This window comes from Bufo gargarizans, chromosome 5, assembly GCF_014858855.1.
Source record: "Bufo gargarizans isolate SCDJY-AF-19 chromosome 5, ASM1485885v1, whole genome shotgun sequence".
Taxonomy (NCBI): Eukaryota; Metazoa; Chordata; class Amphibia; order Anura; family Bufonidae; genus Bufo; species Bufo gargarizans.
The window spans coordinates 141,291,786-141,317,776 of NC_058084.1; the positions used below are offsets into that span (position 1 = coordinate 141,291,786).

Consider the following 25,991-nt stretch of genomic DNA (forward strand, 5'->3'; position numbering starts at 1 on the left):
TCTGTGCCAGAGCTTGGACTTAGTTCTGTGCCAGAGCTTGGACTTAGTTCTGTGCCAGAGCTTGGACTTAGTTCTGTGCCAGAGCTTGGACTTAGTTCTGTGCCAGAGCTTGGACTTAGTTCTGTGCCAGAACTTGGACTTAGTTCTGTGCCAGAGCTTGGACTTAGTTCTGTGCCAGAGCTTGGACTTAGTTCTGTGCCAGAGCTTGGACTTAGTTCTTAAACAATAATTATCATTAAGCCCTTCTTACAACTTTTTGGAATCAATACATGTATACAATGCTTTCTATGATGAACTTAGGTGTAACTTGTTTCCCTTAGCTCTGACAGCTGCTTCTCTCTGTAGTTCTTCAAAAATCTGCTTGTCTTGGTAACTTTGGTAAAACATTGCTGACTTTTCTATAAGATACTGCTAACTTAACTGGCATTTAAAGGGCATCTGTCAGCAGATTTGTACCTATGAAACTGGCTGACCTGTTACAAGTGCGCCTGGTAGCTAAAGGTATCTCTGTTGGTCCTGTGTTAATATGTGCCCTCATTGCTGAGAAAAAAGAACTTTTAATATATGAAAATGAGCCTCTACGTGTAATGGAGGCTGTGCTCTCTCTGCAACTGCTGCGTTCTCTTCACTGTGATTTACAGGACCAGGCGGGCATGATCATGTTTACTCTGCCTGGCCCTGTCAATCAAAAAACAGAGGGCAGGGCAGTTGCCAAGAATGCTGACCCTCTACGTGTAGCGGTGACGCCCCCGTTGCTCCTAGAGGTTCATTTACATATATTAAAACATAATTTCTCTCAGCAGTGCGGGCACATATGAACATGGGACCAACACAGATGCCTTCAGCTGCCAGGCACACATGTAACAGGTCAGCCAGTTTCATAGGTACAAATCTGTTCACTCTGAGATTGTGTCCGCGGACAGCAGCCTGTAGTGAGGTGATGGGTCACAGGCTGCAGACTGCTGAAAAACAGCATTTATTCTACCATCAGAATCTGCTCTTTATTCAAATAGCTTAATCTAATAACAATGTATTAGGAAATATTGTGCTCGTATGTGCATTTAATGGGTTTTCTTTATAAAAAATATTACATTTCTTGTAGTATGTATTACAAAACCAAAAGCAAGAGCGAATGACATTGTGTTAGGCTTTGCATTGCTAGAATACTTTAATTACCTGGGTATTTGCTGTCATAGCTGAGCTGCAGTAGTCGCTTGAGCTCTGCAGGGAGGAAACAAGTGTGATGAGTTTTACATGACATCAGTCTGTAAACAGACAATGGTCACTGTGTCCTCTGGCCCAAAACTGAACCCCTGGTGTAGTCGTGAGACATGCAAGTTCACCAAAGTGTATAGAAAGTATCTAGTAATAGACATAAATTATTGCTATGATTAACTTAATGGCTACAATAAACTGACGCCATTGTCTTTAACTTAAATTGGTGTCTAGTTTATAAAACCCATTTTCAAATCCCCTATTTTTAGTTACTATGAGGCGGAGGCCCTGCTTCAGGGCCCTCATATATTAGCTAAAAGGAAGAGAGATTACTAAGCACATCTCTACCACTCTGGACAGCAAACCGATTTCAGTAAAAACTATGACATTCTCTTTTTCCTTGTGTTGGTGGTGCAGGGGAATTATACATTTGCTGCTTGAATCCTCACACAGTCAACACACAATACATTGCTGGGGTTTTCAGTAGTAGATCATCCAATGATCAAATTAACATTGAGGGACCCTTCTACCTAAAGGGGATTGTCCAAAGTGGATAAAACATTAAAAGCGTTTCTACCAAATACATAATATAATACAGTTGCAAGAAAAAGTATGTGAACCCTTTGGAATGATATGGATTTCTGCACAAATTGGTCATAAAATGTGATCTGATCTTCATCTAAGTCACAACAATAGACAATCACAGTCTGCTTAAACTAATAACATACAAAGAATTAAATGTTACGATGTTTTTATTAAACACAACATTTAAACATTCACAGTGCAGGTGGAAAAAGTATGTGAACCCTTGCATTTAATAACTGGTTGAACCTCCTTTGGCAGCAATAACGTCAACCAAACGTTTCCTGTAGTTGCAGATCCAGACGTGCACAACGGTCAGGAGTAATTCTTGACCATTCCTCTTTACAGAACTGTTTCAGTTCAGCAATATTCTTGGGATGTCTGGTGTGAATCGCTTTCTTGAGGTCATGCCATAGCATCTCAATCGGGTTGAGGTCAGGACTCTGACTGGGCAACTTCTGTTTAAGCCATTCTGTTGTTGATTTACTTCTATGCTTTGGGTCGTTGTCCTGTTGCAACACCCATCTTCTGTTGAGCTTTAGCTGGTGGACAGATGGCCTTAAGTTCTCCTGCAAAATGTCTTGATAAACTTGGGAATTAATTTTACCTTCGATGATAGCAATCCATCCAGGCCCTGATGCAGCAAAGCAGCCCCAAACCATGATGCCCCCACCACCATACTTTACAGTTGGGATGAGGTTCTGATGTTGGTGTGCTGTGCCTCTTTTTTTCCACACATAGTGTTGTGTGTTTTTTCCAAACAACTCAACTTTGGTTTCATCTGTCCACAGAATATTTTGCCAGTACTGCTGTGGAACATCCAGGTGCTCTTGTGCAAACTGTAAACATGCAGCAATGTTTTTTTTGGACAGCAGTGGCTTCCTCTGTAGTATCCTCCCATGAAATCCATTCTTGTTTAGTGTTTTACGTATAGTAGATTCGCTAACAGGGATGTTATCATATGCCACAGACTTTTGTAAGTCTTTAGCTGACACTCTAGGATTCTTCTTCACCTCATTGAGCAGTCTGCGCTGTGCTCTTGCAGTCATCTTTACAGGATGGCCACTCCTAGGGAGAATACCAGCAGTGCTGAACTTTCTCCATTTATAGACAATTTGTCTTACCGTGGACTGATGAACAGCAAGGCTTTTGGAGATACTTTTATAACCCTTTCCAGCTTTATGTAAGCCAACAATTCTTAATCGTAGGTCTTCTGAGAGCTCTTTTGTGCGAGGCATCATTCACATCAGGCAATGCTTCTTGTGAAAAGCAAACCCAGAACTGGCGTGTGTTTTTTATATTATAGGGTAGGGCAGCTGTAACCAACACCTCCAATCTCATCTCATTGATTGGACTCCAGTTGGCTGACACCTTACTCCAATTAGCTCTTGGAGATGTCATTAGTCTAGGGGTTCACATACTTTTTCCACCTGCTGCTGTGAATGTTTACATGGTGTGTTCAATAAAAACATGGTAACATTTAATTCTTTGTGTGTTATTAGTTTAGGCAGACTGTGATTGTCTATTGTTGTGACTTAGATGAAGATAAGATCACATTTTCTGACTAATTTGTGCAGAAATCCATATCATTCCAAAGGGTTCACATACTTTTTCTTGCAACTGTATGTCTAAAATGTATGGTTTGTAGCACCTCCACTGATCCTAAGAATGGCTGTGTCTAGTCTCCTATTCCAAGTGGTGAGGTGACCCCGCATGTGTGGTTACTCTCCATCAAAGTTTATACTAAATATAGAAATAGCAAATTAATAAGTTGCAGAACTTTTCATCATGCGATCATTTAGATTTATTTATAGAAAACAACTCTTTTGAAATTTTACAAAAAAAGTAAAACTAAATCATATATAAGTGCAATAATATATTTACCTGCTTCATCTATTGTATAGCTGGATGAAATGCCATCTGTCTCAGTAACAACACAGGAATAAATGCCAATGTCTTCTTCTGAAGGGTCTTTGAATGAAATCTTTGTCCTAGAAGATGTTGGAATCGATTTGTTCAGTAACTCACATTATGATAAATTGCTCTATGCCATTTAAAGGGGTTTTCCTGGTTCAGAATATTGATGGCCTATTCTAAAAATAGACCATGAATATCAGATCAGCGGGGTTCCGAATCCTAGAACCCCCACCGATCAGCTGTCTGAAGGTTCTATCAGTGGACTCCCAACAATCACATAGTGATGGCCTTTCCTCAGAATAGGCCATCAATTATCTGATCCCTTCCCCCCCAAAAAACCTTAAAAAACTTAAAACGGTTGACCCACTAGTATGTAACATTGTGCTGCCAATATGACCAATATGGACCCATGAAAAGTGGGCTTAGCATATAAATTGCAATGAACATAGTTTATAGTCATTACTGCTCACCTGCCACCTTTGGTCTCGATATCTACTCTAGATGAATCTTCACCTGTTGCTTCATAATTCTTGGACCACACAAATTTCGAGTCTGGAGTAAGTTGATCACACTCGAAGTTTAATGAAATGATGCCATTATCATCCACCCCGACAAATACTTCCTTGGTACCTAAAAAGTCAGATAAGGTACAGTGACAATGGTAGATCTGTGCTACATTAAGAACATAATTCTCAGAATTTTAGGAACCATCGTTATAAAAACCTGGTTTGGTTTGTGCGAGGATTGGATCTGTGGTATCAGATGATTTTCCCACACCAGCCTGGTTCACAGCTCGTACCCTCAGTATATACTTTACACCGTCAGTCAGATTTTCGATCTGAAAGATAAATATTTGTTTGCATTAAAAATGACGCCTTAATATTGTGATACATTTCATTATAATCACTTTTATGAGGTGTCAAACTGGAATAATAGAACTTGATGTTATTATTGATATGCCTCATCTCAGTCGGTAGTCTGGAAAGTACAACCATAATGATTAAAATCAGTGATAAAATCAAGAACAGGGGAATAAAAACTAGAGCTCTAATTTACATTTTACATAGAAAAAATTACATAAAATGACCTTAATGTATGTGTTTGAAGTTGGCTTCTCGTTCACGCCTCTCCAGGTTTCCTCTTGAGCATCTGCTTCTTTAATATCCACATAAAAGCCAGTTACTGGACTACGACCAGTATAAACTGGAGTCTTCCACAACAGAACCATAGAGTTACCCCTGACTTCAGTGATGTTGAGCTCATGTGGTGGTCCTGTTGACAACAAAAAAAAAACAACAAGTTAAACAATATTATCCTTAATAGAATGAGAAAACCCTTAAAGTGCTTGTCCAGCCATATATATTGATGACCTATCTTAAAGGGCTTCTGTCAGCCCACTAAACCGTTTTTTCTTTTTTTTTGGTTAATAATAATCCCTACACTGCGAGCTCCCTATACATAAGCTAAATATTCATTTTTGTTCAGTAGATTTTGTTAAAAATCAATTTTTATAATATGTAAATTACCTTGCTACCAGCAAGTAGGGCGGCTACTTGCTGGTAGCAGCCGCATCCTCCTCTCATAATGACGCCCTCTCCGCTGTGTGATTGACAGGGGCCAGGGAACGGGATCATTCTCTGCTGGCCCTGTTTGAATTCAAAATATCGCACCTGCGCCGTACCTGTCTTTAATCGGCGCAGGCGCACTGAGAGGCGCTCTCTCGGCCGCTCCATCCTCAATGCGCCTGCGCCGGGTGTAGATGTGACGTCATCGGCGCAGGCGCATTGAGGATGGAGCGGCCGAGAGAGCCGCCTCTCAGTGCGCCTGCGCCGATTAAAGACAGGTACGGCGCAAGCGCGATATTTTGAATTCAAACAGGGCCAGCAGAGAACGATCCCGTTCCCTGGCCCTGTCAATCACACAGCAGAGGGGGCGTCATGATGAGAGGAGGATGCGGCTGCTACCAGCAAGTAGCCGCCCTACTTGCTGGTAGCAAGGTAATTTACATATTATAAAAATTGCTTTTTAACAAAATCTACTGAACAAAAATGAATATTTAGCTTATGTATAGGGAGCTCGCAGTGTAGGGATTATTATTAACCCAAAAAATAATAATAACGGTTTAGTGGGCTGACAGAAGCCCTTTAAGGATAGGTAATCAATATCTGATCCATCTACGCTGGATGAGGGTCCAGTGGGCCTTAGTGCTGTTCACTGATGAAAGTCGATTCATGCTGAGCAGAAATTATGGCCGCCAACAATGTTGGAGACATCAAGTAGAGCGCTATGCATCCGCCACTGTTGTTACCAGACGGATCCATCATGCTTGCCCATATACTTCTATTATGACGGATCAAAACGGAATGCCTCTAAAGGTTTCCGTTTTGATTTCCATCTTATGGATTCCGTTATTTTCTGTTATAACCATATTATAGCGGAAAGCCATAACAGAATACTGTACATAACGGTGATGTGAACAAGCCATAATCCAGCTATTGTTCCTATGCATGAACAACACAGGCCCAATTTCATCTTCATGGATGACAATGCGCCAGCTCATCAAGGTTGCATCATTAGCGAATGACTGATGGAGACTGGGGTACCTTAAATAGAGTGGTCTGGACTTTCTCCAGATCTGAATCACATTAAAAACTTATGGGATCAGCTGAGTCACCATGTAGAGGCTCGTAACTTTGTATTTCTGAACATCAATGACTTGAGGGCCGCCCTTCAAGAACAGTGGGACGCCAAGCCTCAGCAGACAATAAGTTGACTTGTGAACAGCATGAGACGTCGTTGTCAAGCTGTAATTGATGCTCAAGGTCACATGACAAGTTATTGAGACATTGACTATTTTTTGTTGGGGTATACCCACTACTGTTCTTGGCTTTTGTTTCAATAAATTAGGAAATCACCATTGCATGCTTCTACATAAATGTCCTACTTTTATGATATAATATCACTGCAGCGTGAACTTTTTATGTTTTCCATTACGTTTCCAGGTGACAGGAAAACTCACCAATATGTAGTATATGCGAGTGCCAGAGCATAGTGTCTAGTGAGGCCCTGTCACCTCACCCACCTAGAAGGCAACCAGTCCTGCTCATTTTCTAACACAGGTTGCTGGGTGGCCATTTTATATTATTCCTGGAGAACCCCTTTTCAGTTCTGTTAAATTCCTTAAAATTATCTAATATTTGCATAGTGGTTAATATTATATGAAGTTGACATGAAATTTACCTGGCACAGCAATGGTCCATTCTTCACATTTGAACTCTTTACTTGGTTGGGATGGTGTCCCTACCCCTGCTATGTTGCAGGCAGCTACTTGATACTGATATAATGTGTTTTCTTTCAAATTCAGAACCTATAGCACAAAATCAAAGATAATAATTCAAAGTGAGTTGCCTGATGTGTTTGCTAGTGCTTTGTCATGGCACTTGTCAACATTCCAGTCCATGTAGTCAGGTATAATTATATACAGTAACATGTTCAGATGGATCTAAACAATATATAATTTTTTTGTATGCTATCTAGTTAATTATTCTAGTGGGTTTAATACTGAACACTAGACTGTGATTCATGTATTATACCATTGATTTTATATATAAAAGGGGTTGTCCTATTACAAGAACCTATACCCTATGCACAGGATAGGGGATAAGCGGGATCCAACCACTGGGTCCGGCTCATGTTCCAGAATTTGAATCGCACTTCAGACAGGAATGCGTACCTGCCACTCCATTCAGCTCCATAAGACTGCCAGTAATAGCCATGCGCTTGGAGTCCGCAATCTCCAGCAGTCCCATAGAGTTGAATGGACCGGTGGACATGCATATGTGTGTCTGGCTCTCCATTTAAACAAAGAAAGGAAGGCCCCTATTCTCATGATCCACAGGAACCCCCAGTGGATAGGAGATAAGGTCCTATAATGGAACATCCCCTCTAAGGATGTGTTCATATCATATTTGAACCTTCTTTTGAAGGTATGCTATGGGAGGATTTCCTAATATATAATTCCAAAAGCAGGTTGGGATGTACAGTATGCCGTACATAGGTTATTCAGTAAACCAACACATCTGCAATGTCAATTATTTGCTGTGGCTGAGGATTCAGTTTCATTCTACACCAGTTCCCATATAGTTAGATTTGGAGAGGGCCATTGATGACATAGGAAGCGCCATTCACGTTAATCAAGGAATGGTATGCTGGGTTAGCGCCGATTCAGCTGGACATTTGAGCTCTGGATACTTCCAGGGGACACTGTAGCCCTAACTAGTGCACAATATAGTGTTTTTTATAACTTTGTTTTCTAAGGTATGTGGTGCTACTGTGGACCATAAGGAGGGACGGACTGGGAACTTAAAGTGTCCCTGGAAAAGATAAATAAAAAAATGGACCCATGTTGTAGCCAGGTCCAAACTGACAGAAGGTAAGTCAATACAAGTAGATAAGGCTAGCAGAAGTAGGCAGGGACAGCAGAATTAGGTGGGGCCAGCAATACCATAGTGCAGCACAAAATACCGCCACAGTGCAGCACAAAATACTGTCGTCCTTGTTGTAGTATTCAACTGTATCACCATCCTGTGGATGGTGATACAGTTGAATTCAGAAGGGCACCCACAACCATTGGTCAGGTGCATAAGTAGATGGAAGCATTTTTGCTGAACCCTGCTGGATGCAGCAAAAACGCAGATGTGAAAGTAGCCTTAGTTTGTACAGGATCATATATTGACTGAATCCAACAGAAAGTCCTCTCTGGCGATTTATACAGATGTAACCAACGTTATCTTAACTGGCTTAACGTATTAAAGCAACAAAATCACATTCAAGGGAATCTGTCAGCTCCGAAACACCCCCAAACTAGATTAAATGGTGAATAGTGTAAGTGGTTTTGAGTCCGTTTTTTTTTTTTTTATCTTCATACTCACGTGCATTCCGACGTTGTGCTCCCACAAACTAGCTGTTAAATATATTGGGAGGACTCCTCTTTAAAGAGGACCTTTCACCTGGAAAAACATTGTGAATTAAGTATCATGCCATATACAGCGGCGCCCAGGGATCTCACTGCACTTACTATTATGCCTGGGCGCCGCTCCGTTCTCCCGTTATGTCCTCCGATATGTTCGGGAGTTTTTTTTCTCCCAGGCTGTGAGCTGTGCGCTGCGATTGGCCAGCGCTACAGCCTAGGAGGAGGAGATGCTCAGCAGAACAAGGGCAGACTCCTCCTACTATAACCAAGAGTCCTAAGTCTCCGCCTACTATAACCAAGTCCCCGAACATACCGGAGGACATAACGGGAGAACAGAGTGGTGCCCAGGGATAATAGTAAGTGCAGTGAGATCCCTGGGCGCCGCTGTATATGGCATGATACTTAGTTCACAATCTTTTTCCAGGTGAAAGGTCCTCTTTAAGTCCTCTCCAGCACACAGTCCTCTTAACGCATTTACTGCTGTTTTGTTGGAGCACAGCCTCGGAATGTGAGTATGAGGATAAAAATTACATAATCGGACTCAGTGTTACTTAGACTATACACCACTTACTCTAGATTGGGGGGTATTTTGGAGCTGACAGACTCCCTTTAATGCAACTTAAAGTGACCATCCTGACATCCCTGGACTCAAGATAAAATAACAGTGGCAACATACGCAGATGTTAAACATCATATTATGCTTGAAAACGAAGTACCTGCCCTTATTAAAGTCATGACCTGGCCTTATGGCTGATGTATATGATTGATACATTTAACATGGAACACTTACCCTGTAGGCCCTGTCACTTATGGATTTGACATTGCCCTCCTTCCACTTTCCTGGAACACCATTCACAACTTCCCGATAGTTGATGTAGTAGCCTTGAATGTCCACACCTCCAGAGACTTTCGGCTGCTTCCAGCTGATCACCATGGAGTCACGAACGCTCTCGAGAACAGTGATGTCATAAGGAGCAGAGGGAGTCGCTGTTTTCATATGAATATTAGACAAGTGGTTTTGGTTTATTTGTGATACTCTTAATATTCATATAGTTGGAGAAACACATTAATACTGAATGAAGCCGTGTGAGGGACTGAACTGTACAAACGTGACATTAAAAAAGCGAGGGAATTAAACATTTTACAGTGAGCACTTGACTCTCTAAGACCAGTGACTATGTGCAATAAGAATGAGGTGCAAGGATCCTTTATAATCATTTATGTTCTTCATAAAATAATACCTATCAATAATTTTAATGGGTTTATAATTCAGTTCTGAAGGTTATTTACATGGACACTTCCATCAGAAAGATTTACTAATCCTGTAGATGGTTTAAACTTACACCGGCTGTAAGGGCAGACTAGATGGGCCAAATGGTTCTTATCTGCCGACACATTCTATGTTTCTATGTTTCAAGATTGATCACAGTGGCTCGGGCTGGATGATAAGCTTGGTGTATGGGCTAGACACTTTGTATAACTCCATTGGTTGGCTCAGTTTGAGAAAGAATTTAACGGCAAAATCATGGCGCAATTTTGGTGTAAAATCTTGCATCTTAGGCCACATCTCCTCTCTCAAAGCCCCCTCCCACCCAACTAAGCCACATCCCTTTCAAGCCAGTTCGAGAAACTCTAGTTGTGCCAAATTGCATCAATTCGCTCCACTTTATAAAGAGATTCTAGTTGCAGTACTTTTTTTTTTACTTCAGCAGTACTATGTTTGTACACAAACATAGAGGATTCTTTACGGTAAGTGCAGTGAGACTATGGAACTCTCTGCCTGAGGAGGTGGTGATGGTGAGTACAATAAAGGAATTCAAGAGGGGCCTGGATGTATTTCTGGAGCGTAATAATATTACAGGCTATAGCTACTAGAGAGGGGTCGTTGATCCAGGGATTTATTCTGATTGCCTGACTGGAGTCGGGAAGGAATTTTTTATTCCCCTAAAGTGGGGAAAATTGGCTTCTACCTCACAGGTTTTTTTTTTTGCCTTCCTCTGGATCAACTTGCAGGATAACAGGCCGAACTGGATGGACAAATGTATTTTTTCGGCCTTATGTACTATGTTACTATGTAACTATACCGTTGAAAATGTAGAATTTAATTTTCAACGGTGTAGCACTACTGAAATATATTGGTCCAGACTTACTGATGTGTCTGCACCTAGAATCTGTCTAAGCAGCGAAATTAATGCAAGGTTTTACACCGAAATTGCAGCACAATTCTGACGTACAATTCTTTCTTAAACTAAGCCAACCGATGGAGTTATACAAAAGTGTCAAACCCAATACAAAATCTTGTCATTCTGTAGCTTTCAGCACAAATGATAAAGTCTCTTATATGGATACTGTAGGTAATCCATTGTCAATTTACTGCTGCTGTGAGGGGAAGATGTTATCTGTTATTATAATAGTAAAGCTGGGTTTACCAGGGGGTGATGCAGTGGCCGATTGTCGGGAAGGAAGCGTCCCTTCCCGAAACTTGGCTGCTCGTTCAGTGAAGGATCGCTATAGTGCCCCCACTCATCCTCATACAGAATCATGGCTTCTGAGCAGCAAATCGCTGTTTAGACCATACGATTGGTGGTGCCTGCACGAGCGACAGGATCACCTGATAAACAAGCGTTTCACTCATTCGTCAGGTGATTGGCGGCACATTCAGAAGGGCAGATTGTCGAACATTTCCTGATAATCTGCCTGATAATTGGTTTGTCAAAATGCACCTTAAGTGTACAATTGGGATAACAGTTTGACTGTTCCATTGTTTTCTTGATAGGCCTAGATAAAGATTTCTACAGAGGAGGATCGCCTTTATCAGTGCAATGTGTGATGCTCTAACTTAGTCCCTCCGCCTTCCCGTCTCCCCTTCCCTTTTTGGTCAGAGGGCGTGGCATTGACTGAGAAAGTTTAGCTATGCTAAAAGTAAAAATAAAAAGAAGTTGAAGAGCCAGGGCAGGAAGTAGAAAACATGGGGGGACTTCTAAAACTTACAGTATATCCAGACTATTAGACTATTCACATATAGGGTGATATGTGATACAAATTTAGTGTCCCTTTAAATCCATACTAATTATATATGGGATTTAGAAGATCTTCCTGAAGATACTGATTAATATAATTAATGTGTGATTATGAAATGATGAAGAAATAGATCTTAGCATCATTCTTAAAGGGGTTTTCTGAGATTTTGATACTGATGACCTATCCTCAGGATAGGTCAGCAGTATCTGATCAGTGGGGGTCCCACACCCCGGACCCCAGCCAATCAGCTATTTGAGATAGCACTGGCGCTGCTCTGAGCACATTGTATAGTGACTGTACTTGGTATTGCACTCAGTTTCATTCACTTAAATGGGGGAGAGCGTAATACCAAGCACAGCTACTATAAAATGTACATCGCTGTTCATTGATCAATGCTCGTTAGCATCTTAATTAGGCAGGAAATCTGCCTATGGAAGATGACCCATAGGGATCCAAGCATCAATAAAATATTGGCATAGCTTAGAATTATGACATCACTCAGTATAGTGGGAAAACCTCTATAGCATATTTCCTATCTTGTTGCTTTAGGAAACTGTATGAACCAAAAGAATGAATAAGGATAACTAATGATAACTGTCCTCCCCTCGACAGTATGTCAAGACAATATAGTCTGCTTAATTGATATCTCCTGTACCTTCCATGTCATCATTCTGTTGGAAGCACTTTTTTTTATTTCATAATAAGGACTAATTCAACCGGTATAACCATTTTATCCAAGCCTCATCCAAGAGACTCATTTTAGAGATTTGAAAATGATGAAGGTAAATTGCTGCCAAGGGGTTGTCAAAGATTTTGATATTGATGGCATATCCTCAGGACAGGTCACCAATATCTGATCGGTGGGGGTCCAATTTCCAGCACCCCTGGCATTAAGCTGTTTAAAGAGGCCTTGGCACTCTGGTGAGTGATGTGGCCTCCTCACAGCCTCGCCAAGCACAGCTTCGTACACTGGATAGCAGCTGTGCTTGGTAGTGCTGCTCAGGCCCATCAACTTGAATGGGACTGCGCTGCAACTAGGCCATGTGACTGATGAATGTGATGTCACTGGTCTAGGACAACACTCACTGGAGCCGCAGTCTCTTCAAACAGCTGATTGGGAGGGGTGCCAGGAGTTGGACCCCCACCAATCAAATATTGATGACCTACCCTAAGGAAGGGGTTATCCAATAAAAAAAATCACCCCCCCCCCTCCATATAGCGGGCCCCTCACAATGAATATACTTATCTGACTCCCCGCACCACTTCTGGTCCCCGCACCGCCGCTGCTGCTTCTCCCCATGCGTGGATGAAAACATCTGGTGTGGGGGGAGGGAGCAGCCATTGGAAGGTGGGGATCAGGACGAGACTCCCTAGCATTGCGGAAGATGCTAGGGAGGCTTGTCCCCGTCCCCGCATGCCATTGGCTTCTCCCCCAACACTGGATGTTTTCATTTGTGCATGGGGAGAAGCAGCAGCGGCGGTGCGGGGACCAGGAGCAGGGCAGGGAGCCGGGACCCAGGTAAGTATATTCAGTGTGGAGGGCCTGGCATATGGAGGGGGAGCTCATGTTTTATGTTATTGTGATCATTGCACCTGCAGCTGGTCTCCACTTACCTGATCCAATGTGTTAGGGGTTATCCATTAAGCTGTCATTTGTACACATATAGCAGAAAGCTTCTGTGCAATTCAGTATTGGTAGCATAAAATCACTCTTTTATTCTGATTTTTAAAAAAAATGTTGTATACAAATTGTAAGAAAGCCAGATCCTATCTGCTTATGCGTTTCGGACTAACACATTCTATGATATGACTAGGAATGTGTTGGTTTGAAACGTGTAAGCCGACAGAATATGCCTCTCATAATTATATGTGTTCCATATTTATTGAAATCAGAATAAAGCAATGGTTATGTCACAAGTGCTACATTTGCACATGAATTTCCTGGCAAGCCAGCAGGATCCCTGGGCGTGGAGATAAGGAAAGGGGCCTCACAGCATGTATCAGTGAGCGCTATTTTTGCAATACAGTATATATAGCAGACTGACCTCTGTGCTGGTACCATGGCAGCACTGAGTACAATGACAACACTATAGGAGATACTGCATAACAGTTTAATGAATAACCAATCAATCAATCACTGATTTACTTACCAAACCTCTGAAACATGGACCATATAAATATAAGGCTTGTATCTCAGAGGAATACTGAACTATCTGGTACTAATCGTGGCCATACACATTAGACAGGAGTTGGTTGATGGCTGAACATTGATTGAACAAACAATCATCTGGTGAACGTTCATTTCACAGACACAACCATACACATTTTTCTCCATATTGGCCTAAACGATTGTCCAAACTGACCATACATGTTCAATGACGCTGGGCGATGGACGAAAGGTCTTTCTGGGAACGTTCTTTAAAGAAAGACCTTTCGTTTAACTATCAGTTGAGAATTTCAAACATGGCCGACTTCTTTTCAGATAGAGATGGTTAGGGATGAGCGAATACTTAATTTGAGTGCTCCGTACGGTATTAGAATGCATTGGCTCCTATCGTTATTATGCAAAGTCTCACGAGACTTCGTGAAGTGATAACTTCGGCTCATAGGAGCCAATACATTCTAATACTGTACGGAGCGCTCGCTCCGTACAATATTCAAATTAAGTATTATGCAAATCGACTTCGGATGTTTCATCAAACAGTGATGGTCTGTCATCGAATAGTTAAAACAATTGTCCGTTGATAAATTTCACTGGATGAATGATCATTTAGGTTGTGAAAACATACGTTTTGCTCAATTAATGTGTATGCCCACCTTAACTTCTTAACTTACCTTTACCTCCCGGAAAACATAAGTTACGGTTACATACATCAGACAATGACACAATTATACACCTGATAGAAAGGATATACATCTTCTATTCAACCAAGATGGAAGAGTTATGTGTAAATATCAATTTACTTGTTATTAAACAAATTCTTTAATTTACAAATGTATAGTATAGAAATGTTCTGAATCTAGAGTGTAGGCACCAAATAGACATGGGAGTAGTACACAACTCATGACGGTTCCTGCTCCCTTCATTTTGGGCTAAATCCCATCCTTTAACAGGCATTGCAACATTTGTGAACATGGGAATGGGAACTAGTCATGTACCATTTTCTCCTATAAGGGATAAGAAGAGGTGGGGGAAATTGAGTGCAGGTTATATTCTGGATGTGATGGTGTTAACCGACATGACAAAAATAGGAGGTATTTTAGCATTTATTATTATTATATTATTGTTCAGGTACTGCCTGAAATGAGTGTATCTAATATATACATCACTAAAGACAATTCAGTTCGCATTGTTCACCCGCGAACACATGTAGGCTGCCATCTTAAATCACAAGTCCGGCGAGGCACAGGTAAGTCTTTACCTGTGCCTGCGCCGCGAGCCGGTCTGAAACAAATGCGGTCACCGGGAGCAGGCAGTTCCGAGAACAGCCTCTGGGGGCCTTCATAGGGCTGTTCTCGGAACTGCCTGCTCCCGGTGACCGCATTTGTTTCAGACCGGCTCGCGGCGCAGGCACAGGTAAAGACTTATCTGTGCCTCGCTGGACTTGTAATTTAAGATGGCAGCTCGCATGTGTTCGCGGGCGAACACGGCGAACTGGCCATCACTGGCTAAGATATCACATCAGTATATAAACAGTGGGTGTTCAACTGATGTGACCCCCACAGATTACTAGAAAGAAGTGACAGCCGTGCTAGGAAAGCATCATGTTCCTTTGTCTACAGTTGGCTCTACGTATAATCCATGGCTCACCATGAGGTCTCTGAAGGTTGCTGATGGGACATGATGATTTACTAGTGCCACTGTAACGCTGTTTTAGTGTTTCAGGGGGTGAGAATGGTCAGACACCACCGATTAGACATGGATGGTGTACCCTAGTGATATGCCATCAATATCTTTGGTAAGGAAATGCCTTTAAAAGGGTTGTCCAAGGAAACATATTCTAACAAATTGTTGAATACTATTGTAATTGGATGTAATTAATCATTTAGTATGGCCACTGAGTCATAAAATTAAATGTATCTGTACAGCGCCACCTGCTGTTTGTTCTGTCCTTATTTCTCTGTTCACCTCACTGAGGTGGTCACACATGTCATCCTTCAACTTCCACCAGCCGTATCTACTGTTAGACGCTGTGAGAGTTTCATAGAGAGAACTGCAGCAGGAAGCCTAAGCCATGATAGGGAGAGAGTTGTAGCAGAAAGGACACACCCTCTGAGCTGCCAGCTTGGAATACAGCTAGCAGAGAAATGAAGCAATGAATGTGGAGATCTCTGGATCCATGTGAAGTACAGGACTAATTTGTTAATTAGAGACTGTCATGTACTATATGATGTCTGATTTTCTTTTTTACTTTAATCATGTGATAACCCCTTTGAGCTTAGCCTATACTGCCGAGGATTGAGAAACCTGGTTCCATATGGAGCGATGTTACCTGGAGTCAATGATTCAGTCATTCTTTTAATTTATAGAGTAGTGTGATGCCAAAAGGAAACGTGAGTGATAAGTGTGGAGTATTACAGAGCGTATAGTGTACTAAACTAACAAGCATACTCAGTGTATCAGACAGTGTAGTCAGTAACCGACGTCCTGTAGGGCAGGCTTGATGATGAACACTTTTATTTCTTCATTAGTCCATTACAGGTGCAGTAACTTGTATCAAGGCATGCAAACGTTCAACAACTTTTATTGAAAACCTTTTTTTGTTTTCAATACATTTAACATGAACATGTCGGCTCCAAATTTATCACATTGACAAATGCAAGGTGGACAACTGGTTAGAACAACAGGACTCCCTGACAGATATGGGATCTCTTAATCTCTTAATGCCATTCTGCAAACAGCTTCCAAACAGAGCAAAAAAAATAAAAAAAATAACCATGTCTGAAAAAGTATATGTGAAAATATGATGGTTCATCAGACCTGTCCAGATATTGCCAGGATCGTAGTAGCAGTTTTAGAACGGAAACTTTGAACTATTCCCATAAAAATTGTGATTGTGGCAGAAGTAAAATGCAGTTTTCTCTGCACTGTGTGAATGGGAAAAACCCAGAATAATAGATCCCATATCAGAACTACATGTTTCACATGCAACAGTACATTCAGTAAGTGCAAATGTGACATTCGGATATGTTTGCAATGTCAGCTAAATAATCAGGGCTGCCAGATAATTTAGATATACTGTAGATACTCAGAATCTCCACCCCACATTATAATGAGTTCACAATAATTAGATTTTTTTTAGGTGCCAGTTGAACCTATTTGTGAAAAGATCATAAAGGCCATAGTTCTAGAAATACCAGTTGGTGTTTTGCAATTCTTTCATTCATTTGGGGTACATCCATAAGGGATGGGTGCACTGCATATTTTCCGCAGTGGAAAAACTCCAGTGTATCTGCAATTCTGCATCCACACTAAATGGTATACATTTTCTTGGAACATTAACAGTATAAATGCTGCGGGTTTTCCAAAGTTTCTACCATCTGCATTGCAAAAGTGAAAACCTGCAATATAAATATGCAGTGGACCTCCACTGCGGACTTCACCCTTTACAATGGAGAGGGTGAAATCCACAGCAATGACCACATGTAATACACTTGTTTCTTGCTGTATTTTTGTAGCAGAAAGTACAGTGGAATCTTTCACTCTATTTTCAGTCACATGTGGGGTTGTCTCAACTGAAGCATTGGTGGTAAATTGCTAGGATATGCCATCTTTGTAAGAAAAGTGCGAGTCCCAGCTCTGGGACCTGTACCTATCTCCAGAACGGGCCCCCGAAAGTGAAGGATACTGCTTAGTTATTTTTCAGAAGACCCATAGAAATGAATGGAGAGCGCGCTGCAGAAACGTGGCCACCGCTCCATTCACTCCCATGGGAATGTCGGGGGCTTGGCTATTTTCGGCAGCCCCACAGAAATAATGGAGGGCAGCAGTGCATGCGTGGCTGCTCTCCGCTCACTTCGGGGTCCCGTTCTGGAGATAGGTGTGGGTCTCAGAGGTGGGACCCGCACCTATCTGACCTTGGTTGCATATCTGACAACCCTTTTAATGAGAATTTTACATTATCCACCAATTCATTTTATAATTATTATTTCATCACGTGTGACTAACAGCATTAGATCAGTGACATTTATTACTACTAGTAAAGTTTGCTGATCCTTTTTTTTTTTACCAAACTACAGCAATCGCCACACCTAGCAGCAGACACTACAGTACCACTTCTATGCACTATACGTTATTATCACTAACTTCACACTGTAAAACCCATACATGTATCCATTGATATCTCGTCAGTGGTGAATCATTCTAGGCCTATGAGTAGTAACATTGCCATTTCTGATAATTATGATGATGGGGCAATGAACTGCTGTGTATTCAATGGATTGTCCATGACTTATGGAGTCAGCGGGCAGGAGGCATTGGTTTCACACTTACTTTCATGCTCAGCTCCTTCTTTCTGTGTTGAGTGTGTGGGAGCCATGGACTCATTACTTGCACTTATTTTACTTACACCTGCAGGTCCAGGTTTACCACTGGGTGAGATATTTTTGGTGTTAGCACTGCTATTGGGCAATGCATCTGTGATGGGGGAATGCTGTGTGGACTCATGCTTGACTACCCGACATGCAGGGGAGTCTGTTAGTCCATCAGCACTAGCACTCAGTTCAGGGCACGCACCGTGTGGCAATCCTCCCCCTACAGCATCCAGAAAATAACAAAGACATTGTTATTATATTGTACATTTATCATTTCATTCACTAAGCAACAGAGGACTGACATGTGCTACCAGGACTGTGGTCACGTTGATGCTAAGAATATAAGTCTAGCTAACATGCCCCCAACAAAAAGAAAAACACTTCCTATTAAAGTTGAGGAGGAACAGGGCATAAATAGTTTGCGGAAACCGCAGTATGTCCGGGAAAACCTCCATAGTAAAGATGCAAAATCTCTATGTAGAAAATCCAGTCCTGGATGCTAAGAGAAGTCCTATGTTGTTCAGTGGATACAACACAACAATACAGAACATAAGCATGCACAGTATATAAGATGCACTGCACACTGAGAGAAATATAGGTAAGTCATCGGATAAACCAGTATATTAAAGGCTACATTCACACGAACATGAGAGCATAGCAGATGAATTGGCTTGATATGCATACCACCTGTCAGCTCAATACACTAGAGCAGGGCCTGACAAAGGGATTCAAGACTAGTAAAGACCTTGAAGATTGGCAGCTAAATATTTTTTTTTCTCAACATTTAAAATTCCACAAGTCTACAAAGCAACACAGTTTGCAGATCCCCAAAAAATTAGGTAAAGGGAAGGAGTTTTATAAATAAGAAAAGAAGCTTTACTCACCCGTCTGATCCAGCACCACGACTCTGTTGTTCCCTGCGGTCCATGTTTACAGTGCTGCAGCAGTCACATGCCCAATTACCCTACGTGATAGCTTCAGCTTTCACTGGCCTCAGCAGTCATGTGAGGTAGTTACGGATTTTATTGCTGCTCCGCCAGAAACAAAGTCCGGCATGGAGCACGGGAACAGAACTGCTGAATCAGACAGGTGAGTAAAGCTTCTTTTTTTATTTTAGAACACTGCATTTACCAAAATGTTTGCGATCTCTGAAAACCTCTTTAAAGGGGTTATGCAGTCAATACATATTGAGGAGCTATCCTGAGGATTCCTGATCAGCTGTCTGAAGAGGACGCAGCGCTCATACAAGCACTGCTTCCTCTTCAAGATTACATTGAGCATCATCTTGCTTGCAGAGGTGACACAGAGGCCACTTGGTCAGCCATTGATTACCATGTTCCTAGCATTACCAAAAATGGTCGGCCAAAGAGGCCAGGCCCCCACCAATCAAATACTGATGGCATCCTATAGCTATGCATTCAATGTCTCTAGCAAAATAATCCCTTTCATTACATTTCAAATTCTATTTTAATTTTTGTCAAAAATAGTTGTGCTGATCACGATACCTTCTCTCACAATGCAATACATGTAACAGACTATGACAACATATGAGAACATTCAGCTATTAGTATTGCTACAGATGCACTAGGACTACGTCATGCACCAATGGTAGAGGCATGCATTAGGTTAGTAAATAATCTATGGGCATGACAATGTGCACAGTTGTTAAGAATGGATCTCGCATACTGAACCATGAAGTCTGGATTTCCATCCACACCAAAAGATGAAGAAATGTGCTTCCTTACAAAGTGGGAGTCTAAGAACTGTATGGGTGCAAAATGTGTACTCACAAAGAACATCACAGATTAGCATTTGTTGGATTTAGATGAAGTGATAAATCGGCTTTTGAAAAGAAACGTTGAGTGATGGTGCAACGCAACAGCATTAATTAAATGAACATTATATCAATGAAAGCAAGGAGAGATCATTGTAAATGTAGAACTAATTTCCCAAATCTAGTAATCGCTGATATGGCACCACTTACCAATGGCAGCTTTCACTTTTATTGACTCAGAATCAGAAGAGTAGTCACTAAGACCAGCAGCATTCACAGCTCGGACTCGGAAGATGTAGTTTTCATCGGTGAGAAGACCATGGCAAATAAATCTGTGTCCAATAGAGGAGAAACATGTTTCCAATATATAAACAGGAATTAATATGTATAAGTGCTTGAATTATGCATGGACATTGAACTTGAGATCCCTGAATATAAAAGCGGTTTACACAATTAGAAAAAAAATAAAAACATTTTCAGGAACTGCGCCAGTCATGTCCATGGGCTATGTTTAGTACCTCAGCTTAGTGCCGTTGATGTGAATGGAGCTGAGCTGCAATACCAAACACGTGTCATGTGTGAATGCAATGACAATATACAGTATGTGAGTGATTAAAATATTACAGCAAAAGCATAAGCTTATTGGGCAAAACTATACAATTGAAAGGAGGCTTTAGTACCCTGTTTGCCATCTCTAGCCTGGATACAAGATGAGACACGGTTGGGTATGGAGGCATACAGGTTCCGTATGGTATCCTGTGACACATTTGCCAACAGATGTTGCAGCTAGGCCTGTTAGATACTGCAAACTCGCAGGTTGTTAAGGCTGGCGTCCCAGGTGGTCCCATAAATGCTCAATTGGCAACTGGTGACTGGGCAGGCCAGTACAGTGTTGCAATCCTTACTGTGTGTATGCCATTTGAAAGCCCCACCATGACATTTATATCTGGGTGTGTTATGTTTTTTTGTTGTTAATGAGTGTAGTTGCTCACAATTTAGAAGATACAGTGGTCCCTCAAGATACAATTGCCTCAGGATACAATATTTTCCACTTTAATGGTCTTTCCTGTTTAAATTCTTTTTTATTAAGTTTTGAAAGTTCAAAAAGAAAAATAATTCTGTTTCACAACAGGATGATAGTGAAAAACTATAACATAGATGTGGCTAAGATTGGATTACATATCATTAAAAGTCATGACGTGTATTACAATGAAATAAAATATCATTCTATTATTGACATTGTAAAGAAAATATTTCTAGATGTTAAGAACTAAATTATTGAACTTATAGCAATTGGTGCTAGGATGACATACAAACAAATAGCGAATTCGGACCGGAGTCTTTATTAACAGGATGATAATATGTATGCCATTTGTTTATGTGCCTATACCACGACAGAGTCCTTAATATTTGGAAATTGTGGAAACTGACAACTTCTAGATCGCTGTGCGTGGAAAACTATTCGAGTCATCCCAGCTAAGTCTAAACAGAAGAACAATAACTTGGGGTGAGAAAAATAACACAAAAAGAACGGGAGAGGTATGGGGGGGGGGGGGGGGGGGAGGGAACCAGGCTTAATCTACCTTTATAAGTGCAGGGTCGGAGTGATGAGACTGAGTAGCTAAAGATATTCAGTTATGACGTCTTTTTCTAAAAGTTTAATCCAGGGGTCCCATGTTTGATGATACTTAGATATATTGTCGTCTCTAGTCAATCTAAGCTTCTCGTAGTTGTGTAGAGTATGCATCTCTTTTAGCCATTCTGAAATAGACGGGGAGTCTTTTTCCTTCCACAATTTAGGGATTAGTAGTTTGGCTACATTTAACATATGAAGCGTTAAGGGATGTTTGATAGTGGATGTCTGTACATCGAAAATACTGAATAGTATCAAGTTTGGGGGTATTTTAGCTGTCGTATTAAAGGTTTTATTGACTATTGTGGCAATGGATCTCCAGAAGATCTCCAATTTTTTGCAGTGAACCCAAATATGGGATATAGTACCTTCTTCCGCTTCACATCTCCAACACAATGGGGATATGTCTGGGAACATGCGGTTGAGTATGTTGGGGGTTCTGTACCAGCGTGAGACTATCTTGTAGTGGGTTTCTTGTATCTTGGGGCTGATAGATTTAGACCTCACGTTTGCAATAATGTCTTTCATCTCAGAGCTATTGAGCTCTCTTCCAAGCTCTATTATCCACTTTCCAAGGTACGAGGGAGGAGAGGTGGGGTTGTTGATTATGTTATAGATAGTGGAGATAGCTTTTTTAACCGGTACCTTTGTACTGATGCTTTTTTGTATGGGTGTTAAGGGGTTGACGCAGGAATGATGAGTTTCGGACCTCATTATATAATCTTTGAGCTGTGAGTATTCCCTGAAGGAGAGGTCCAGTTCTGGAAAGTAACTATTAAGATCTGTATGAGAAATAAAGTCGTTGTCATGTATTAAACTCCTTATTGGTGCGAGATATAATTCCTCCTCTTTCATTATTTTATTTTTTAAATCTTTGAGGTGGTGAGGTATCACTACACCCACCGGGGTCACGGCGATGTTAGAGGTCAGAAATTGTATTTTTTTATTAGTCTTATGCCAGATCTTAAGGGAGAAACTAGTCAGTGGGTCTCCTGTTTTTTTAGTTTTATGAGGGTGGAGTTTCTCTACACTTTTCCACAGTAGTAAGCGGTGTCCAGGGGGTAACGACTCCCCTTCTAAATCTATCCATCTCTTCCTGGAAGGTTTAATAAACCACTCCATTAATTTTGCTATGTGTATTGACTGGTGGTATTTTAGGAAATCAGGCACCCCCAGGCCACCGCTCGCCTTAGGCATCGAGATAGTACTATATTGTATCCTATTGCTGTTCGATCTCCATATAAATTTTAAAATCGCCTTCTTCAAAGTGTTATAGAAATATTTAGGGATATCAATAGGTAAAGCCTGTAAAATGTATAGGACTTTTGGGAGTGTCATCATTTTAATGGCGTTTATGCGCCCGAACCAGGAAACGTACAGTGTCTCCCATTCTTTGAAGGCTGATTCCACGTTCTTTAATAGAGGAAGGAAGTTTAACGCATATAATTCCCTGAAGTTCCTGCTTATATTGATGCCTAAATATTTGAATGGTCTTTCCTGGGTCAATGTAAGTTGAAATTACACTCAACATACAATGCCTCAAATTCACCTCCAACCAATCAATATGGCCATTTCCTTAGTGAAACACCTGCATTCACTATCTACTAGCTCCTCTTTACAATACATTGCGGTACTACATGTCCTGTACTGCCCTCTGCCTGTACCAGGATGAGCTGCTCCTTCGGACAGGGTGGCTCCATTTTATTTTTCTGGTACACTAATGAAGCTCCTGTCCTCATCATAGAAAGTGATTTACAGCTTCCAGTAGCTCTATGTAAGGCCTTGCTTCATCTGCTTATTTTTCTTAAATCTTCAGTTTTTCTTATTTTGGGATGATATTTTGGGTCTTTGAAACCAATTACTAGTTATGGACTCAAGTTACAATGTATTCAAAATACAGTACAATGGTTGTCCTGGAACCCATTAATGTTGTAGTGTGAGGCACCACTGTACATTATTCAGGTAAAGAGTAATGTATGTATAATATTATGTTCAATTAAGGCACAGAAGAAAATGACTAAACTCTAGCAGGAACCTTGGTTACCTTGTGCCTTTCACTGGGTTGTTGTTGCATGGTTCCCACTGGCCAGATCCTGAAATGCTGGCCTCAATGTAGTATCCCACCAACTCTCTAGCATCCTTGGACTCTGCCCATGTAAGAACCACAGAGGTATCTGTGTTCCTTGTAGGCACAAGATGACTTGGTGGGTTGGGGATGTCTACAAAAGGATAGGAAAAGAATTATATTACAACAATATACTGTATATATTCCATTATTTCCAGAATGAATGGCCTATCTATACATGTGTTAGGAAATTATGAGAAAATTGATACAAATGAAAGCTACTGGCGATGGATATTCCTTCATTATGAGCAGATGCTAAAGCTACACTAGGATAATTGATATTACTTACCAAGGATGTCACCCACTACTGTAGACTCAGTTGCCTCTGAGGGTTCCCCCACTCCAGCAGAGTTACAGGAACGTACTCTGAAACTATAAGACTTTCCCTCAGCAAGATCAAAGAGAGCAAACCTTGGAGACTTTACTGGTATTTCTGTGTTGACTCTCTGCCAGTTCTCTGTACCAGTGACACACTGTAATGGCATGAAACAATACAAGGTTAAAGGACCACCAAGCCTTGTTCAGATATACTCATGGATCTTTCTTCCACCATTTTACCACCATGGTGCAACATGTATTTTCCTGCCTAGAAGGTTCTGTTCAGTTTTTGAGTTGTCTTCTTCTGCCCTGGTACTAAAGGGATTTGTCATCAGAAAATGACCTATTTTTTAAATCAAATTTTTAAGTTAAAAAATATAAAAATCCTGCAGTTTTTACAAAGGCCACTAGGTCTAAAATCTGTTAAGACTACCTGTCTTTTCAAAACAGCTACAGTGCCTTGCAAAAGTATTCACCCCCTTGACTTTTTTTTGTGTGTTTTGTTATATTACAGCCTTAAGTTCAATGTTTTGTTTATCTGAATTTTATGTGATGGATCAGAACGCAATAGTCTAAGTTGGTGAAGTGAAATGAGAAAAATATATAAATAAAACTATTGTTTAGAAATAGAAAACAGAAAATTGGCATGTGCGTATGTATTCACCCCCTTTGTTAGGAAGCCCATAAAAAGCTCTAGTGCAACCAACTACCTTCAGAAGTCACATAATTAGTAAGATGATGCCCACCTGTGCGCACTCTAAGTGTCACATGATCTGTCATTACATATACACACCATTTTTGAAAGGCCCCAGAGGCTGTAACACCTAAGCAAGAGGCATCACTAACCAAACACTGCCATGAAGACCAAAGAACTCTCCAAACAAGTAAGGGACAATGTTGTTGAGAAGTACAAGTCAGGGTTAGGTTATAAAAAATATCAAAATCTTTGATGATCTCAAGAAGCACCATCAAATATATCATAACCAAATGGAAAGAACATGGCACAACAGCAAACCTGCCAAGAGACGGCCGCTCACCAAAACCCACGGACCGGGCAAGGAAGGTATTAAACAGAGAGGCAGCACAGGCACCTAAGGTAACCCTGGAGGAGCTGCAGAGTTCTACAGCAGAGACTGGAGTATCTGTACATAGGATGACAATAAGCCGTGCGCTCCATAGAGTTGGGCTTTATGGCAGAGTGGCCAGAAGAAAGCTATTACTTTCAGCTAAAAACAATAAGGCACGTTGGGAGTTTGCGAAAAGGAATGTGGGAGACTCCCAAAATGTATGAAGGAAGGTGCTCTGGTCTGACGAGACTAAAATTGAACTTTTCCGCCATAAAAAAAACGCTAAGTCTGGCGCAAACCCAACACATCACATCACCCAAAGAACACCACGTTTTTCAGCAGCCGGGACTGGGAAACTGGTCAGAGTTGAGGGAAAGATGGATGGTGCTAAATACAGGGATATTCTTGAGCAAAACCTATACCACTCTGTGTGTGATTTGAGGCTAGGACGGAGGTTCACCTTCCAGCAGGACAATGACCCCAAACACACTGCTAAAGCAGCACTTGAGTGGTTTAACGGGAAACATGTAAAGCCCAGATCTCAATCCAATAGAAAATTTGTGGACAGACTTAAAGATTGCTGTTCACAAGCGCAAACCATCCAATTGGAAGGAGCTGAATCAGTTTTGCAAGGAGGAATGGGCAAAAATCCCAGTGGTAGGATGTGGCAAGCTCATAGAGACTTATCCAAAGCGACTTGGAGCTGTGATTGCCGCAAAAGGTGGCTCTACAAAGTATTGACTTTAGGGGGCTGAATAGTTATGCACATTGACTTTTTCTGTTATTTTGTCCTATTTGTTGTTTGCTTTACAATAAATAAATAAAAAACATCT

The 25,991-nt window shown here is 41.1% G+C and overlaps 1 protein-coding gene across 5 annotated transcripts in view; it reads right to left on the reverse strand.

Moving 5' to 3' along the window:
- MYOM1 (myomesin 1) overlaps positions 1 to 25,991 on the reverse strand; it is a 155,930-nt gene that overhangs the window by 54,200 nt on the left and 75,739 nt on the right. For 3 of the 5 annotated variants that reach the window (XM_044294762.1, XM_044294763.1, XM_044294765.1), the window contains exons 15-25: positions 24,063 to 24,246; positions 23,693 to 23,867; positions 20,226 to 20,347; positions 18,444 to 18,461; positions 9,477 to 9,673; positions 6,955 to 7,081; positions 4,802 to 4,986; positions 4,438 to 4,552; positions 4,185 to 4,344; positions 3,682 to 3,788; positions 1,177 to 1,221 (exon numbers count right to left, since the gene is read on the reverse strand). In XM_044294762.1, the coding sequence (XP_044150697.1) occupies positions 1,177 to 1,221; positions 3,682 to 3,788; positions 4,185 to 4,344; positions 4,438 to 4,552; positions 4,802 to 4,986; positions 6,955 to 7,081; positions 9,477 to 9,673; positions 18,444 to 18,461; positions 20,226 to 20,347; positions 23,693 to 23,867; positions 24,063 to 24,246 (1,435 nt within the window). The remainder of the gene's footprint in view (positions 1 to 1,176; positions 1,222 to 3,681; positions 3,789 to 4,184; positions 4,345 to 4,437; positions 4,553 to 4,801; positions 4,987 to 6,954; positions 7,082 to 9,476; positions 9,674 to 18,443; positions 18,462 to 20,225; positions 20,348 to 23,692; positions 23,868 to 24,062; positions 24,247 to 25,991) is intronic. The other 2 variants (XM_044294764.1, XM_044294767.1) reach the window with 1 other exon arrangement.